Source organism: Molothrus ater, chromosome 14, assembly GCF_012460135.2.
Source record: "Molothrus ater isolate BHLD 08-10-18 breed brown headed cowbird chromosome 14, BPBGC_Mater_1.1, whole genome shotgun sequence".
Classification (NCBI taxonomy): domain Eukaryota; kingdom Metazoa; phylum Chordata; class Aves; order Passeriformes; family Icteridae; genus Molothrus; species Molothrus ater.
The window spans coordinates 1,808,240-1,824,295 of record NC_050491.2 but is presented as its reverse complement, the minus strand read 5'-3'; the positions used below and the strand labels follow the sequence as shown (position 1 = coordinate 1,824,295).

At 45.9% G+C, this 16,056-nt stretch overlaps 1 protein-coding gene across 1 annotated transcript in view; it reads right to left on the bottom strand.

Annotated features, from left to right (window-relative positions):
• LOC118698642 (vascular endothelial growth factor receptor kdr-like) overlaps positions 1-16,056 on the bottom strand; it is a 129,718-nt gene that overhangs the window by 6,192 nt on the left and 107,470 nt on the right. Inside the window, exons 25-29 of the mRNA XM_036402101.2 lie at positions 13,310-13,409; positions 12,608-12,713; positions 11,383-11,507; positions 11,069-11,147; positions 8,446-8,540 (exon numbers count right to left, since the gene is read on the bottom strand). Of these exons, the coding sequence (XP_036257994.1) occupies positions 8,446-8,540; positions 11,069-11,147; positions 11,383-11,507; positions 12,608-12,713; positions 13,310-13,409 (505 nt within the window). The remainder of the gene's footprint in view (positions 1-8,445; positions 8,541-11,068; positions 11,148-11,382; positions 11,508-12,607; positions 12,714-13,309; positions 13,410-16,056) is intronic.

Here is a 16,056-nt window from a genome sequence, read left to right as displayed (position 1 = left end):
AAGGAGCCTCAGCCACAGACTCATCACAGCACTGCTCAAGCCTCAGCTCAGAATGACTTGAATGTGCCTGGGAGAATTAAAAATCAGGCAGTGCCCAAGCACTTTGTGTGTGTGTGCTTCATATGTGTTTAAAGTAGTATCAAGTTACATTTTAATGACCCTAAACCAAATCTGAACAGTCAACAGTTCATCAAATAATTGTAGAATTCATTACACTCATTTTATTGGCACTTGTGCAGTGCTTGCAGTCCCCAGCAGCTGCTCATTTTCTCACTGGGGTGCTTTAGGAAGAAAGCAGAGCCAGTTCCTGCTCCAGGAACCAAACCAAAGCCAGGAGCCAGACACAGCAACTGCAGGGAGGGCAGCAAAGCCATGAATAGGAAATTAGCAGATCCAGGACAGGAACTGTGTGTGTGTGATGTTTTTTGGGTGGTACAGCAGACAGAGCAGGTTGAATGGCCACACAGAGCTCCTTTCAGCTGGAAAGGGTAAATCTGCCCTGCTGGGTTCTGCTGCTGGGACTTTACAAGTTGTGTTCTCTCTGAATCTGGAACCTGTCAAAAGTTTCAGCTTTCCCACAAGCTGCAGATATTTCCACTGGCTGACAGAACCAGTGTCACTATATTAAAAAAATAATTACAATTTTTGCTGGTTCTGGAAAGATCCCAGGTGTTCAGAGCACTGGCTGGAGTAGAGCAGTGGTTCCTGCTCTGTGCACAGGCACAGGAGCAGCCTGCAGGCCCCATCTGTGAATTACCTACAGAATGGGTGCTCATGTTCTGTACATCACCCATGAAGCTCTTGTGCAGCCAGATTCAGTCACAACACACACTGAGCTCTGCCCAGCTGCAGTGGGACATGGGCTGGTTAATTTAGGCTCTGATTTTAGTGTTCTGGTCTGGCTTTCCATGGCAGCTTTGCATCTCCAGCTTTGGGAAGTGAACTGAGCTGTAGGAGCCAGCCCACCACGTCCTGCATGCCTAGGATGAGCCTGGCTTCCAGGATTGCTGCACTTTATAGAACAGAGCTGCTGCTTCTGTGCTTTCAGACCTGCACAAGGCATTGCAACCAAACCTGTGGAGTGGCAGAGCAGAAATTCTAAAATAAACAGTAACCCTGAGAACTTCAACAAAAAATGTAGCACCCTCTGCTTTCACAACTTTTGCCTCATTGTCCAGAGAGAAACAGGAGTGGAAACTCCTTTTGTATCCTACAGATTTGGCAGCTGTCCATTGTCCACACACACAGTTTGTCTGCAGATAAACTTCCCTGACATCAGCCATGCAAGCACAACTTTGTTTATTTATGGGATTCTCCTTTTGTTACTCAGTTCCATTGGCTCATGTCAGACAATTCCATGGATGCTCTGGCTTCCAATTTGCCAGGTATTGAAGTTGTCACTGGAGACAGGGAGAAGCTTGAGAGCATCAGTTTGATTTGGAAGCTTGAGAGGGATAATTGTAAATGATTAGCTTTAAGGCACTTACAGTGTGGGGATACTGTAACTGCTTTAAAACTAGTAATTTAAAACTACCCCTCATAAGTCTTACTATAAAACATTTTTCATAGTTCTATTTCTCTAAAGTATCTAGTCTTAGTTACAAAACCATCCTTTAAAACTTATTTCTAATTCTATTTCTCAACAATGTCTATCCCATTCCATAACATTTCTAAGTCAGCATTTCTTATCTCAAAGTTTACATACAAATACATGCTACATAAACCTCCTGTCAAACTTTAAAAATTCTTTACAAATTCATTTCCCCCATGTATCACTTTAATTTGGCCCCCAACTTGCATCTCTGAGTTATTAGGGTTAAAAGGGGAATTTTCAGCCCCCTGTAGACTCCCAGCAAATTTTCCTGTTGGATTCCTGCCCCTGTGGGTCAGGAGTTTGGATCTCTGGAATAAATAACTCTGCCTGGAGCTGAGATCAGGCTGGGCTTTGGAGGACTCCTGAATGTCCTCCCTGCTCCAGAGACAGAGCTGCTGAGCTGGGTCAGAAGGAAGTTGTGTCACTTGCTATCTCATGGCAGACCAAAATGCAATTAACTTCCAATACTATTCCTTTCATCCCAATGCATTTCCTAATTAAAGCTCTCTGTGGGGCTTTGCATTTTCCCCTTTCATGCTGCTGTCACAGCCAGAGCCTGCTGTGCATGTACAGATGCTGCTGCTGGGGATGAGGCTGCTCATCCCTTTCCTTCTGTCCTTGGCAGCTCAGGACCTGCCCCAGCCCTGCCTGGCTGTGCTCAGGGCCTGGGGCTCCAGGGTCCCCAAAAGTCCCTTCCTGGCCTGGCCCCTTGGCAGGTGAGAGGGAATGAGGGATGTGGGACTCCAGGGGCTCTCCAAAATGCAGTTTATTCCATCCAAGAGCTTACAGCATCCAGGGTGGTGGGTGACAGAGCTGTGCCCACAGCTGTCAGCTCCAGCTGCAGGCAGCCCCAGAGACCCTTTGGTTTAGGTTACAATGCATTCTAGACTTTTCTTTTGGTCACAATGCATTCTAGACTTTTCTCTTGGTCACAATGCATTCTATACTTTTCTCTTGGTTACAATGCATTCTATACTTTTCTCTTGGTCACAATGCATTTTATACTTTTGGTCACAATGCATTTTATACTTTTCTTTTGGTTACAATGCATTTTATACTGTTCTTTACTGAGCATCTTCATACAGTAGAATCAATCTATACCTTAACTGTTATCTATAGCCTATCATAACTACTGTAATTACCATATTCATGTTACTGTTCTCCAATCACTAAAAGTCAGTACATTACAGTTTAAGCTAGAAGTTGTTTTTCAGTTTTCTTGCAGTGGAAAATTCTGAGACCTTTTTTCTACTTGCCACATTTGCTGCCTTGTTTGCCTGTGCTCTCTTCCTGCTTGGTAAAAACATCTTCTTGTTTGGGGTGGGTTTATCCTTTGCTCTAAGCCATAAAAACCCCTCTAACTAACACACCCTTGGTTATCCACTGAGACTGGCTCAGCAATTCTTTTCTTCTATATCAAAACTTGCTTCCATCTCTATTCCTTCATCAGACTCTACATTTAAAAATCTTTCTGCTAAGCACACATATCTGTGAGACTTTCCTGTCAAACTTTCATCCTTCCCAACAGGCAGGGACCTTCTCCCTGAGCCCCCAGCAAGCAGCCTCTGACTGGAGGGGCTGGATTGGGCAATCACACAACTGTGCAGCTCCAGAGGTCACTGATAGATATGTAATAAACTGATTTTATTAAAAGCTGGCCAGTCCTTGGCTCAGGGCCTCTCCTGGGCTCGCACTGCCCCCCAGGTGTTTCCTCACTGCTCTGCTCTGCCTGACCCTGCAGTGCTGTGGGAGCCTGTCACAGACTTGTTTCTGAGAAATCCTTTCCTTAGGATTTTTCCTCCTGAGCAGCTGAGAGGCCTCAGGAACAAAATGTAACCAATGGTTATCTGCTGCTGTGGAATGCAGCAGGTGCATCTGGGATTGGCCTCATGTGGTTGTTTCTCATTAATGGCCAATCACAGTCAGCTGGATCAGACTCTCTGAGACACAAACCTTTGTTATCATTTCATTCCTTTTCTATTCTTAGCCAGCCTTCTGATGAAATCCTTTCTTCTATTCTTTTAGTATAGTTTTAATATAATATCTATGATAAAATAATAACTCAATCCTGAAACATGGAGTCAGATCCTCATCTCTTCCCTCATGCTCAGACCCTGTGAACACGATCACAGGAGCCCAGCAGAGATAATGATAAATCAGTTTGGATCAATCTGCTCAGGGCTGGAGCTGTCCCAGCCCAGGCTCCCCTCAGTGTCCCCAGCATGGCCAGCACTGGGGATCAGTGGGAACACCACAACATTCAGCTGGGGTTCAGCTGCCCACTGACCCAAACCTGTCACAAATTGCTGTGGCCACCCTCAGAACTCACCTTCCATGCACAAGGTGTCCTGTTTGGGGACACAGCCTGAATATTAATTAATCCTCCACAAACTTTTTAGTTTTCTGAAGGAACCAAAGTTGTTTAGAAGATACCACAGAGAATAATCCTGCAGTAGCTTGAAGGACTGAGTGACCTGCTGAGGCTTTTCCTTCCTACTGTACAAAACCAGAGATTTTGGAGATAGAAAAATACAGAAACCATCAAAGAGCTGGGAAACCATTAGTGGAGCTGTTTATTTTATGTGAGAGGGAGGCAGTTTCTGTTGATCTACATTTTGGGGTCAATGACTTGAAGGGGACTGTGGAGAAAGAAGGATGGCTGCAGGAAAATCACCCTGGCCAGGGAGGGATTCCTGCCCAAGTGCAGCAGCTCCTCCTGCTCTGCCATAAAAACCCCAAGTATTTTGCTCTCAGTAGGAAAAACTAGTGGACTTTTCTGTCCATGTAGGAAACCTGGCCATGTTCAGAGGCTGTGTTTAGGGAAAGATGAGAAACTGGGCTGATTGCTACCAAGTAGAGCAGTTTGTCTCATGTCTACCTCTCCTAATAACATGTAGGAGCTTCAGGCTTTGTAGGAGCCTTCAAAGGTGTTTAATAAAGCTCAGAGGGTTTTTTTTTAATTTCAATTTTTCAGCAAATAAAGAAATAAAAGGATTATTTTTTCCTTCTGGTAGCTATGACTGATTCACAGTTTGCTTTAATACATTTTCAGCTGAGTGCTGTGCAGCAGGAATTTCATCCTGGGTTCCCCTCTGGGGCACCAGTGCATCAGCATTCTGCTGGCAGGAGAACTCGAGGAGTTGGGCTCAGGAATTCATTGTTTGGGAGCCCTTTCAAACACAAAGTGCAGGTCATAAAGTCTTCCCAGGCCAAATCCACCCTCGTGTCCCCTCACACGTGTGGCCAGGCTGCTCAGCTGTCCCTGTCCAGAAGCAGTGGGATGGAAAACCCTGCAGTCAAATCCACAGCCTCTCACAATTCCCCTTCCACTCCTTGCTACTGTAAGCACAGGGAATAATCCTTGCAAAAAGTGCTTTACATAACTCCTGAGTAGCTACTCCTTCCAGGTTCTAGTTTGGAGACCTCAGGTCAGGTAACAGTGCAAGGTGCTGCATGGCACAACAAGAAATGTATTTATTATTTCTGAGCTCCATTCTGCCCTGGAGCAAACATGTTTCCATGCCTTGTTTCTGTGAGAAGGTGGGAAAAGATTCCAGCCCAATCCTGGCTGTATTTTTGTTGTGTTCTGTGTGTTTGGACATGAATATCTGCTGTTGCTGAGCAAAATCCCTCATTTCAGTGTTGCTGCCTTGCCTTAGGCCCAGCTTGTTTTGGCAAAGGCAGATCTGGGATGTGGGTGCAGCATCCAGGGCCCAGAGAGGATCAGCTGAGCCTCAGCTGAGCTCGTGGGCCTGGGCCAGAACCAGAGCAGGGATTTCTGAGCAGCACAGGATGCTGGGTTTGGGGAGAAGGGGAAGAGCTGGGGGAGGACAACTGAGCAGATACCAAACCTTTTGTCATCTTCAACAAGAACTTGATTATAGAGTCTCTGGAGGGTTTTAAAGCAGTGCTTGGCAGTAGCCTGATAATATTATGAGCTGGAAGCTGACACCAGAGTCAGCCCATCATTAAATCCCCTGTGCTCCCTGTGCTTCCCTGAATGCTGATTCCAGGGTTGTTATCCCAGCCAATCTTTCCATCTCTCACTGCAGCTGCTGCTGTGACTTCCTACTTCAGCAGCATAAAACACTCAGAACTTTCCTGCTCTATTTTAGCAGTAGGAAAAGCTCAGACTTGCTTAGTCCAGCCTAACAGTGAGCCCAGGCCCAGAGTATCAGATTCATCCTCACTAAACTCTTGACACTGACACTCCATGGTGTGTGCTGTTGGCAAATTTTAAACTCAACAGAGGAATGAATGCAGAATAAATAAACAGTGAGATTTTGGCAAAAATAATAAATGCAGCCACCCTGGTTTAGAAAACATGCTAAGCCTTTGAACAGTTTTGTTTTAGAAAAGAAAGACTTTGAAAAGGATCCAGGGTAAATGTTTTTGATAGAGAGAGATACACCATTAACAAGGGTGACTTTATCTCCCCTGTTAAACCCACACTCCCTTCTGACCTCTCTAGATTGTTCCACAGGCTTTGAGCCTTGTTTGGCCACTTGTCAGTGCAGGAGCACCCAGGGGTGTCCTGTCCTCAAACCAGAGGGCTTTGGGCTGCTCTGCACTGTTGGAGCTGCTCTTTGTGCCAAGGAGGGTCTGCAAGATTCAAAATAAAAATAAAAATAAAAATAAAAAAAGGGAGCTGACAAAAAACCTTTCTCAGCTGGAGCTCAGACTCTCAGGGAAGGATGTGGCAGGGAGAGGAGAGGATGTGGCAGCAGGAGAACAGCCCAGCTTCTTGCAGGCTCTGCTGGGATGGTCTGCAGGGTCTGCTGGCACAGGAGGGCTCAGGAACCTCGTGCTGGGTGGGATCCCCATGGCAGGGTTGAGTGAAGTGGGAGAGCCCAGGTGGTGGGGCCAGGCAGGGATGCACTGCCCCCAAGAGCCTCCCCTCCACTCCCAGGGGCCCTGCTGGCAGCTCAGAAGGGTTTCCTGGGAATCCCTAAAGAACAGGCTCTTAGGGGGTTTTTGTGCTTCCACATCTGGCTGGGTGCTGACTGCTCAGACTTGAAGGAGAAAGCCTGGAGAGGGCAGAGGGGGAACCTTCCTCTGCCAAGTCTTTATCCAACCAGGAGAAATGCAACGGGGAAAAGCTGCCAGGGGTGGGTGACAGAAACCCTCAGAGGCATAAATGCCACCAGGGAGGCTGCTGGATTTGTGTCACTGTGACATCATGCAGGAAAGAGGTGAATCAGCCCAGGTGAAGCATCACAGGGATGCAGCTCCTGACATTTCAGCTCCTGGTTTTGAGCTGCTGCCATTTGGTCTCCATAGCAATGGATTGTGCTGGCAGGAATGCTCTGGGTGTGTGCAGGGGATAAAAACATGGAAATGGATCAGGATCTCTGCTAATCCCACCAGGTCCAGCCCTGGGACACTGCTTCAGGGAAAATACTGCTGGGCAAACACATTCCTGAGGCCACACTGCCATCCAGCACAATCCACAGCATCCTAATGCTCCTGTTGGTGCTGTCCACCTTCTCCCTTTTCCTCCTCTCCTTCTCCCTTTTCCTCCTCTCCTTCTCCCTTTTCCTCCTCTCCTTCTCCCTTTCCCTCTCCTTCTCCCTTTTCCTCCTCTCCTTCTCCCTTTTCCTCCTCTCCTTCTCCCTTTTCCTTCTCTCTTTCTCCCTTTTCCTTCTCCCTTTTCCTCCTCTCCTGCCCTCAAAGATCAGGGCATTGATGCTTCTAAAGCATCAGAAGACAAGGCAAGCCCTTTCCATCTGCTTTTCCCTCTGAGTGAGAGTCACCTCCTCCAGAACTGCCACACCCTGGCCATGCCCTCTCCTGCCAACTCTCCCAGAATATCCAGAAGTGCACCAGGGCTTCTTCTCATCCCTCACTTCTCTTTGGTGCAGAAAAGGGCTGACTTGGTGTAGAACAAGCAAGGATAGTTTATCTGCTCTGCTGGGAAAGGTCATGGAGTTCCTCAGAACACAGAAAACTCACACAAATCTCAGTATATTTCAGAGAAAACTCTAGGCAAGTAGTAATTAGCTTAATTAACTGAATAGACAAGGAATTCATTGCTACATAATAATATTTCTTTTTAGTATTTTGAGCAGCTATTATTTGAAATTCCACATGTTGACATTTGAATCAGTAAAATGGCAAACTGTTGTTAGGAAGGTGGAGAAGTTTTTCACTACTGGGCCACTTCTGCCTGTGTGCTTGTTACTGAAATACAAAGAACTGTGAGCAAAAAGCTAAAAATCTGCTTTTAATCTTCTCTATTGTACTATGAGTGGATAAACAAACAGCAAACTCTGTCCCAGCCTCTGTTTGTAAACCAGGTGAGAGCAACACCACCCAGGGGTTACAGAGGTGGTGGGGTTTAGGGAATTCTCAGAGTGATGATGAAGCAAGTGCAGCAGTCAGGGCTCTGTAAAGGACTGCTCTTTGCTATGAACAAGCATTTTAAGTTTACTCACATCCCATGAGCTGCAAAGATGCCACTCCTTCTGTCTGGCTTCAATTTACACACTGCTATAATTACAAATGTCAGCTTTTGCATTATTGAATCAAGTTCTTCAAGCTCTGCTCCATCACTAGGAGAGAACCCTGGGGAGGCAGTGAACAAACTGAAGTGAACAAACAGCTAAATTTCACTTCTGTATTCTCATTTTTTCCACCTATCATCTCCCATTTGCAGAATCTGCTGCCCCTTGATCTTAAAACACATCACCAAGGTTTTCTGGTTATGGGGTTGAAATTCAGAGTTCATCTCCTCTTAGCTTGCCTGGATACCCAGAGGTTTCCTTTTGGCAGCAGAAAACAAACTACACATTTCAAAAGCATTTCTCTGAAAGGAAGAACTGTCTGAAAAAGAAATCCCCCAGAGTACTCACGCCAGAGCCATGATCCCATAGGGCCAGGAACGGATTTCCAACCTCTTGGGGCTTTTTATCTCCTCTGAGGTCAGCACCATCCCACTGTCAGACTCCTGAGGAGCAAAAGGAAGGGAACATCAGGGACATCTGAACCTGGGACTGCTGCAGGAGCCACAATCCTTCAGGATATTCTTTTATCAAGGCCTGTGTTATCAGTTTTTATCCAAGTGTTCCTGATAATGCTGCTCTGGAGCCTGGGAATGTTTCACTTGTTTTTATGACATTAAAGGTTTTGATCTGCATTTCCAAAGAGCACCCTTAAAATGAACATATCAAAAAATAATTTGACATTTTCAAATTTGAAACTGATATTAAGCATGACATATGGGCACCATGTACGTAGGATAGCTGAGATATGAATAGACTGAGATTCATAAAGAATCTATCCAATAATTCTGGCTGAGCTCCTCCAAGGAAAAGCTCCTTAAATACCCACTGGAAATACACAATTAGAAACACTGGGATTTGAAGGAAGTGGAAGTTCAGTAGCATTTTGTAAATGCAATTGCTTTGTAAAGATGGATGGCCCTGGCCTTTATGGATTTTTTTATGAGCTGTCCAACAAAACTGTCTCGATTCAAGTTGGGGTTGTGCTTCTGCTGCACCTAAAGCTGAGTCTTGAGGCTGCAGTTAAACTTTGTGCTAAGTTTATGCAAGTACACAGACATTACAATCCTCTTTTTAAGTTATTTAATAACATTAAATGCTCTGGGTGTTTCTTTGCATTTGAAATATTTTGTGATGCTGGATAGTTGCACATCTGTGCATTTGTCAGAGCCAAGATAGCAAAAGCTCTCAACACAGAAGAGAAACTTTCAGTCTGATTTTGCCAATCAAACTGATCAAGATATAAAAAATAATCTCATCAAACCATAAATAACAAGAAAAAGCATTTTTATACATGCTCTGGTCATCTACCAGTTGTTATTAAGATCAGTTTATAAGTGAGTTTAGGAAGTATAAAGTGAAAGCCTGAATTAATGTCAAACCCCCAGTAAAACCCAGCTTGTCTCTGGGTTTTGTCTCGACTGTTTCCCCTCCAAACAGGGAACAGTCTAGGAACAGTTCATCTGGGGGCTGCTCTGCATTTTGCTTACACCTCTCTGCTAAAAGAATCTCCACAGAGATTGCAGATAACTGCACAATGGCAGGAAGGTGTGCTGGAGCACTTGGAGAGCTCAGGCAGCTCTTTGAAATAATGACCTAATGACAATTCAGGGTTGATAATGAGGAAAACTTCAATAACCAAAGTACACTTGCACTGTCCAAAAGCAGATCACACACTGCTTTAGATTTAAAAGACCCTTGTTGTAACATCACATTTATTTCTGATCTCTTGATGTCTTATCACCCTTTTTGGAAACTTTTCACCCTCATGTAAAGGTTTATTAGAAAATGAGCAGGGAGCTCTTAGGCAGGTAAAGCTCCTGCTGGCAGCAATAATCTCTTGAGACTGCATTGATCTAGCAAATGTCTTTGTGTGATTCACAGGGACAGATTTTATCCTGCAAGAGGGAAGATGCAGGAGCCAGGGAAATTTCTAAGCCTGCTAATCCCTGAGATGCATTGATAAAGAGGCAGAAATTCCATCTGGGAAAATACAAGGCAATAATGGGCCTCAGTTTGTGCTCAGCAGAGAACAAATGACAAATAGGCTGTGTTGGGCAAGGACATGAAATATTTCCAGGACAAGCTGGAGCTGCAGACTTGAGCCTTCCCAAGGGAGCTGCTCTGTCCAAGAGGGACCCTCAGCTGAGCTTTCCTTTGCTGCTCCTCCTGTGCCAGGAGGATTCCTGAGGGATCCAGGCTTTGTCCCTAAACTTTGATCCCCCTGGAGCATCTGTGCATTGCAGAAATGTCCCTGTCCTCCTTAGGGACACAGCAGGTGCCAGTGAGGCAGCACATGGAGCTGCAGCCAGGGGCTGCCTGGACCACAGAGGGAATTCAGGAGTTGTTCTTGGGGAATTTTTAAATAAGAAAATCCCACCCATAACTTCAGAGGAAGCCAACAAGCAGAACCCTCATTCTGGAGCAAAACAAACCTTTGCTTTCCCCTGGAGCAAAATTAAACCCTTTAACACTCTCCCACCCTGCAATGGCATTAAACTGGCAATAAATACATTCACTTGCAGTGAGGAAAATCCAGGGTTAAAGCCCTTTGTGTGAATCACCACCAGGATCAGAACACCCAGAACTGAACACCCTCACCCCCACCAAGTGATTGTCTTGGCCAGCCAGGATGTGTTCTGGACACATGTCCCTCCAAGAGCTTCATTTCAATGAGCTGCCACTTTCTTATGGTGGAAAAACATCTTGAAATATGTCTTGAATATAAAATCCCTTAGCCTGATCAAAGCCAGGGTAATCACATGTGAGCTTCTCCTTAAATTATTTGTTAAGAGAAATGCAGGTCCCTCTTTTTTGTCATACAGCCCTGGATGTAAGGTGCCAGAGCCAAATCTTCTGCCTGATTTAAAGTTCTCTCCTACCAAATTATTCCAAAAGCTCTCATTAGAGTTTCTGGTGCTGCTGCTGAGTGATCTGTGAACCTGCTGGGGAAGGCTGCAGTCACCTCTCTTACCTCATGCATCACTTTCTCCTTTTCCACTGGCACCTCATCAAAAGTCTTCACACTCAGGGGTCTCTTCTTGCTGTTGTTTCTGAAAGCAGGAGAGTCAAGGGGTCAGCACAAAGCCCAGGCAGGTTCTGCACCCATTGCAGCTCGGTTTCCTCCTCACACAGCCCAGTTTCCTGGACCACTTCTCTTTTGTCACCTCTTGTGTCTAATGACCAACACCATGACAAACCTGTCTGCTTCTTTCACCAGCCATACCAAGGCAGGACACCAGACAGTGAAATGTTTCTTTTCCCCCACCCTGTATCTGCTGTTCTCACCCAGTTTCTACTGCACTCCAGCGATTCACTCCATTGTTCAAGTTTTCTTCCACAGGGCAGGTTTTAGAGTTGGATTCTCCATCTGGACACAAGGTGATGTTCAGTGGAATGTAGTCTTTGCCATCCTGTGAAATTAAAAACAGAAAAGAGCACAAAGCTGGTAAAGTTCATTTTGTGCTGCATCTCAGATGTGAGAGGTTATTGTATCCTACAGAGCTTTGTGATGAGGAAGGACTCAATTGGGTTTTAACTTAACTGTGGTGTTTGTTCAAGGTGATTATCATGTTCCTCACACCCTGTGGAAGTTATGGAAGTGGAATGCACACTTCACCCAAGAACGACTGTGCAGGAGGCTTTGTGAGGGAACTGGGGCACTTTGGGAACCCTGTGATGTGGGGTGGCTGAATATGGGCTGGGGGATTCCAGTCCAGGTCAGAACCAATGGCCCATGAACTGCTCAGTTTTGTTCAACTTCAGGAGCTTGGGAAGAGCCAGGCCTTAAAATGGGAGCCTGAAAGGATTGAATTCCTTGTCCTTCCCAGGAATTGCTGCTGCACATGGTAATGAGCTCTGCATTGTCATTACCCCCCTGCAGCAATCCTCAGGAATGACTCTGCCTTCAGCTCCTGAAACTATTTGTCCAAATTTCCCTGTGCTTCTTTTTGTTTTTAATTTTGAGAAGCAGTTAAGTGCCCTATTCCCTTATCATGATTTTTATGTCTCCTCAATTTACTTTGGTTATAGAATCAAACTCACAAGCTCTTCCTATTGCAGACTGGGCCCTCTTCAACTCAGCTCCACTAAATTTGTTTACAAACAGGAAGGAGCTGGAGGAGAGTATTTGATTTCTTCTTCAATTAAATTGGCAATTGCATAACTGATCTGGTTGTTTTTACTGAAGAAGAAAACAACTGGTTTAACTATTATGAAATTAATCATTATATACCTGACTTTCTGTGCTTTAAGCTGCATAATTGCAAAGCTCCCAAGAGCACTGGTGAACATAAACTTGGAAATGAGAGACAAAGTTCAGGAGGTGAAGAAAATCAGAAATAAAGTTAACATCTGAGTAGTACATCTGAGTAGTTAACATTGTCTTTACTCATCCCAGCAGGGATTTTCCTGCTGAGCTGTGCTAGGAGGTGAAGTCTCATGTTGGTGTTTAATAACTTAGCCCCTGCACACCCCAGATGCCCGTTTTTGCAGAGGGGTGGCCCTGCTGTACCTGCTGCACGTTGGCCTGCAGGAGATCCCCCAGGCGCTCCACCAGCTCGGTGAACGTCGGCCTCTCCGTGGGCACCCCATGCCAGCAGTCCAGCATGGTCTGGTAGCTGCAGGAAAAGCAGGCATTAGGAATGGCAAAGGATGGCAGCTTTGCTTCCAAGCTCTTTCATTCCACTGCTACTTGCTTTGGTGGGTCTTTGGATTGAGAGGGGTTCAGATCTCCACATGCTGAAATTCTGGTTTAGTTTCCATGTGGGATGCTTTTTGCTTCCATGCTCCTGCCTCAGCTGAGCCTGCAGGATTTTGGTTTTCCCCTAACTTAGAGTCTGGCTGCTGGGCCCTGCAGACACTGCTGAACTAACTCCTGGTTATGAGTACTGGGTTTCTGTCACAGAATCTGAAGTCTGAGCTCCATGAACTACATGAGTAGGTGTAGAACACATGAGTAGCTGCATGTACACATGAGTAGCTGCATGTAGTAAACATGAGTAGCTCCATGAACTACAGCTGACATGGGGCATCTGATCATCTTCTTGTTGGCAAAGGTCAGGCTGACTTGGGCTGTCCTTAGCATTAGTCCGTGCTGTCAGACACCCAGAATATACTCAATCACAGCTTTACTGAACATAAAATACCCAGCTGTGGTCTCCTCCCCCTCCCCACAATCTCTTTTGTGAGGTGTACAGCTCCCAGCAGCTCTTACACTTCAGGAGTGGAATACTCTGGAGATCTCATCCGGGTCCCCTCCTTGAGCCGCCGGCAGAAATCCTCATCTATCTGCACCCCAGGGTATGGAGAGGCACCTGGGGGGAGAAATGACAGGGCTTCAGGATGGCACAGTCTGTGTCCCAGCCCAGGGGGTCTCTGCTGAGCATTTGATGTCACCCAGAGCCTGGCAGTCACACAAGCTCAAGTGAAGAAGGAGTTGCAGTCACTCACAATCTGCATTTTTGGTTTGGAAACCCCACAGATTCACTCTGTCCCTTCAGAGATTCCAATCACACTGTCTCCTCTGCTTTTGTGATACCACTCCAAGGTAAAATAGGGCAGAGGAGAAATAAACTTGATTAGTTTAAGACTAAAGTATCTCTTGGTCAGTGGTAGAAAAGTTCCAGCTCATTCAATGGGTTCCTTGGTGCTTTCCAAACTGCTACCCTGCCAGAATCCTGCACTGGGAGGATACACACAGAGTGAGTAATTCCTTCCTGCTCATCCTTCATTGCCTGAGAACCCCTGTGAGCAGGTGCAGAGAGGGCTGTGGGCACCTGGCCCCTGCCAGGACCACGAGAACCTTGAGTGGGTTCAATCCCCTGAGTGGAGTTGCTCCTCTCCTGGTTCACCAGCCACTGGATATGCATTATCCCCCAGGGAAGGCTCCCTTGGCAGTGACCTTCCAGCCTTGCAGCCTTGTTTTCTTTGCTGACTCTGTTCACTGCTGTTTACCTGGAGTGCCACTCAAGCGTTGGCTGAACCCTGGCAGGACAGCTTGTGGCAACTGGAATTGTTTTGTGGAGTTGAATGCTGTGAAGGAGCTTTGTGTTAACTCCCACAAAAGTTTGGGAGAGTGCTCTGGCCTTTGAGTAATCCAGAGCTCACAGGTAAAATTCAGAAGAAGTCTAAGCTGAGATTTAAAATGCTACTGAACCTACAGTGGATGAAACAAAAAGATTTGTAACTTCCCTCTCTTCCTCCCCCCTAAACCAATGCTTCCTGTGCAGCACAACCCTTGTCTTGGACATTTTGGCATCCCAGAGGCTGGATGATAAATTTGGAAACAATTTCATCAAGTCTTAACATGGGAGATTGAATGGAATCTGTATCCAGCCCTGGAAGAATCTGTGTATGATTTACTGGCTATAACATTCCTGCATATTCCTGCAAACACCATCATGTGCTGTGCACTTGGGGGCACAATGAGAACAGCAGAAATCTTTTGGATAAAGCATTGAAGAAGGGGTCAAAATGTGGCTGCTCCAGAATTGCTCTACTCTGTGAACCTGACTGCTCAGTGTGCAGAGCCTGCACTGGGGAGCTGAGAGCCCAGCACTGCCTGAGAAGGAATCTCAGCTCAAAGGGGCTCCCAGGACACCCAGAGCCCAGGGATGCCTCTGAACCCACAGCACTTCTGGATGTGCAGGTACCAGGGCACAGGACTGACAGTGTTTCCTGGAGTTATGTAAGCTGGGGAGAGGCAGCACCAGCATTTCTGCTTTATACCCAGACCTTCCTGTCATTATGCTCAGAATAACCTGGGAATTAACTGCTCATCTCATGGATAGAGAATTCCAGGAATTAACTGCTCATCTCATGGATGGAGAATCCCATTTGCTCTCACAATCTGAGCTTTCTCTGGTTTCATCACAGATCAGATCAACTCAAGATGTTGGTGAGAGCAAGTACAGGGAAGGCAAAGGATAACAGGGATAGGACAAGGAGTACTGGGACAAACTGAAAGGAGGGACATTTGGGTTAAATATTGGGATGAAATCTTTTACTGGGGGGTGGTGAGGCCCTGGCACAGGTTGCCCAGGGAGGTTGTGGATGCCCCAACCCTGGCAGTGTTCCAAACCAGGTTGGATGAAGCCTTGAGCAGCCTGGTTTAGCAGGAGGTGTCCTGCCCATGGCAGGAGGGGTTGGGAATAGATCATCTTGAAGATCCATTCCGACCCCTGAACATTCCATGAGTCTATGATTCATTTTTGACTGGAGGATCTTTTAGTAATTTATATTTTGGCCAGTGCTGGCCTCCTACCAGCTGGAGGCAGCTCAGATCATAAAAGCAAGGAACTCTCCCTTTCCCACTTCCACTCAGCACTGATTTATCTGGACTATGGGATCAGTCTGATAACTTGGATTTGGAATGCTGAGACAGCTTGGGAGAAATGTAGGCTGGAACATATGGTGTAAGGCCTACACATGATGTTTTCCTTAGGGGAAATCTCCTTCAAAATGCTCAAAGATGTGGCATGCATTGGATATGGGAGCCCTCTTTTGATCTTGGTTTTATTTTAGTGGGATAATGAGATGCTGATGTTACTACCAGGCACTGCTTGTTTACATAATTATCTCTGATTGCTTTTGGAACAGTGCACATTGAAATTCCAGGAGACACTGACATTCTGTACCATGAGTGATTTCAGGATGTGTTAAACACTGCTGGCACCACCTGACACGAGGTGTGCTGACCCCATTGGAACAATTTAAACCTCATTGCAAACTCAGCCCCAGATGGAAATTAATATTCCCTCAAGTCCTGTATTTCCCTGTATATCACCAAAGCAGATCCAGCCTTTCTGCAGGCAGCCTATTGTCCTTCCCAACACAAACTACACTCTGCATTTTCCCAATCAGTATTTTTCCCTTTTTTAGAGGGTGCTCAGCCTGTGGGACCCAGTGAGAGCAGCAGCTGTAAATGGGAGCCAAAACACACCCTGTGGCAACGACAAATAA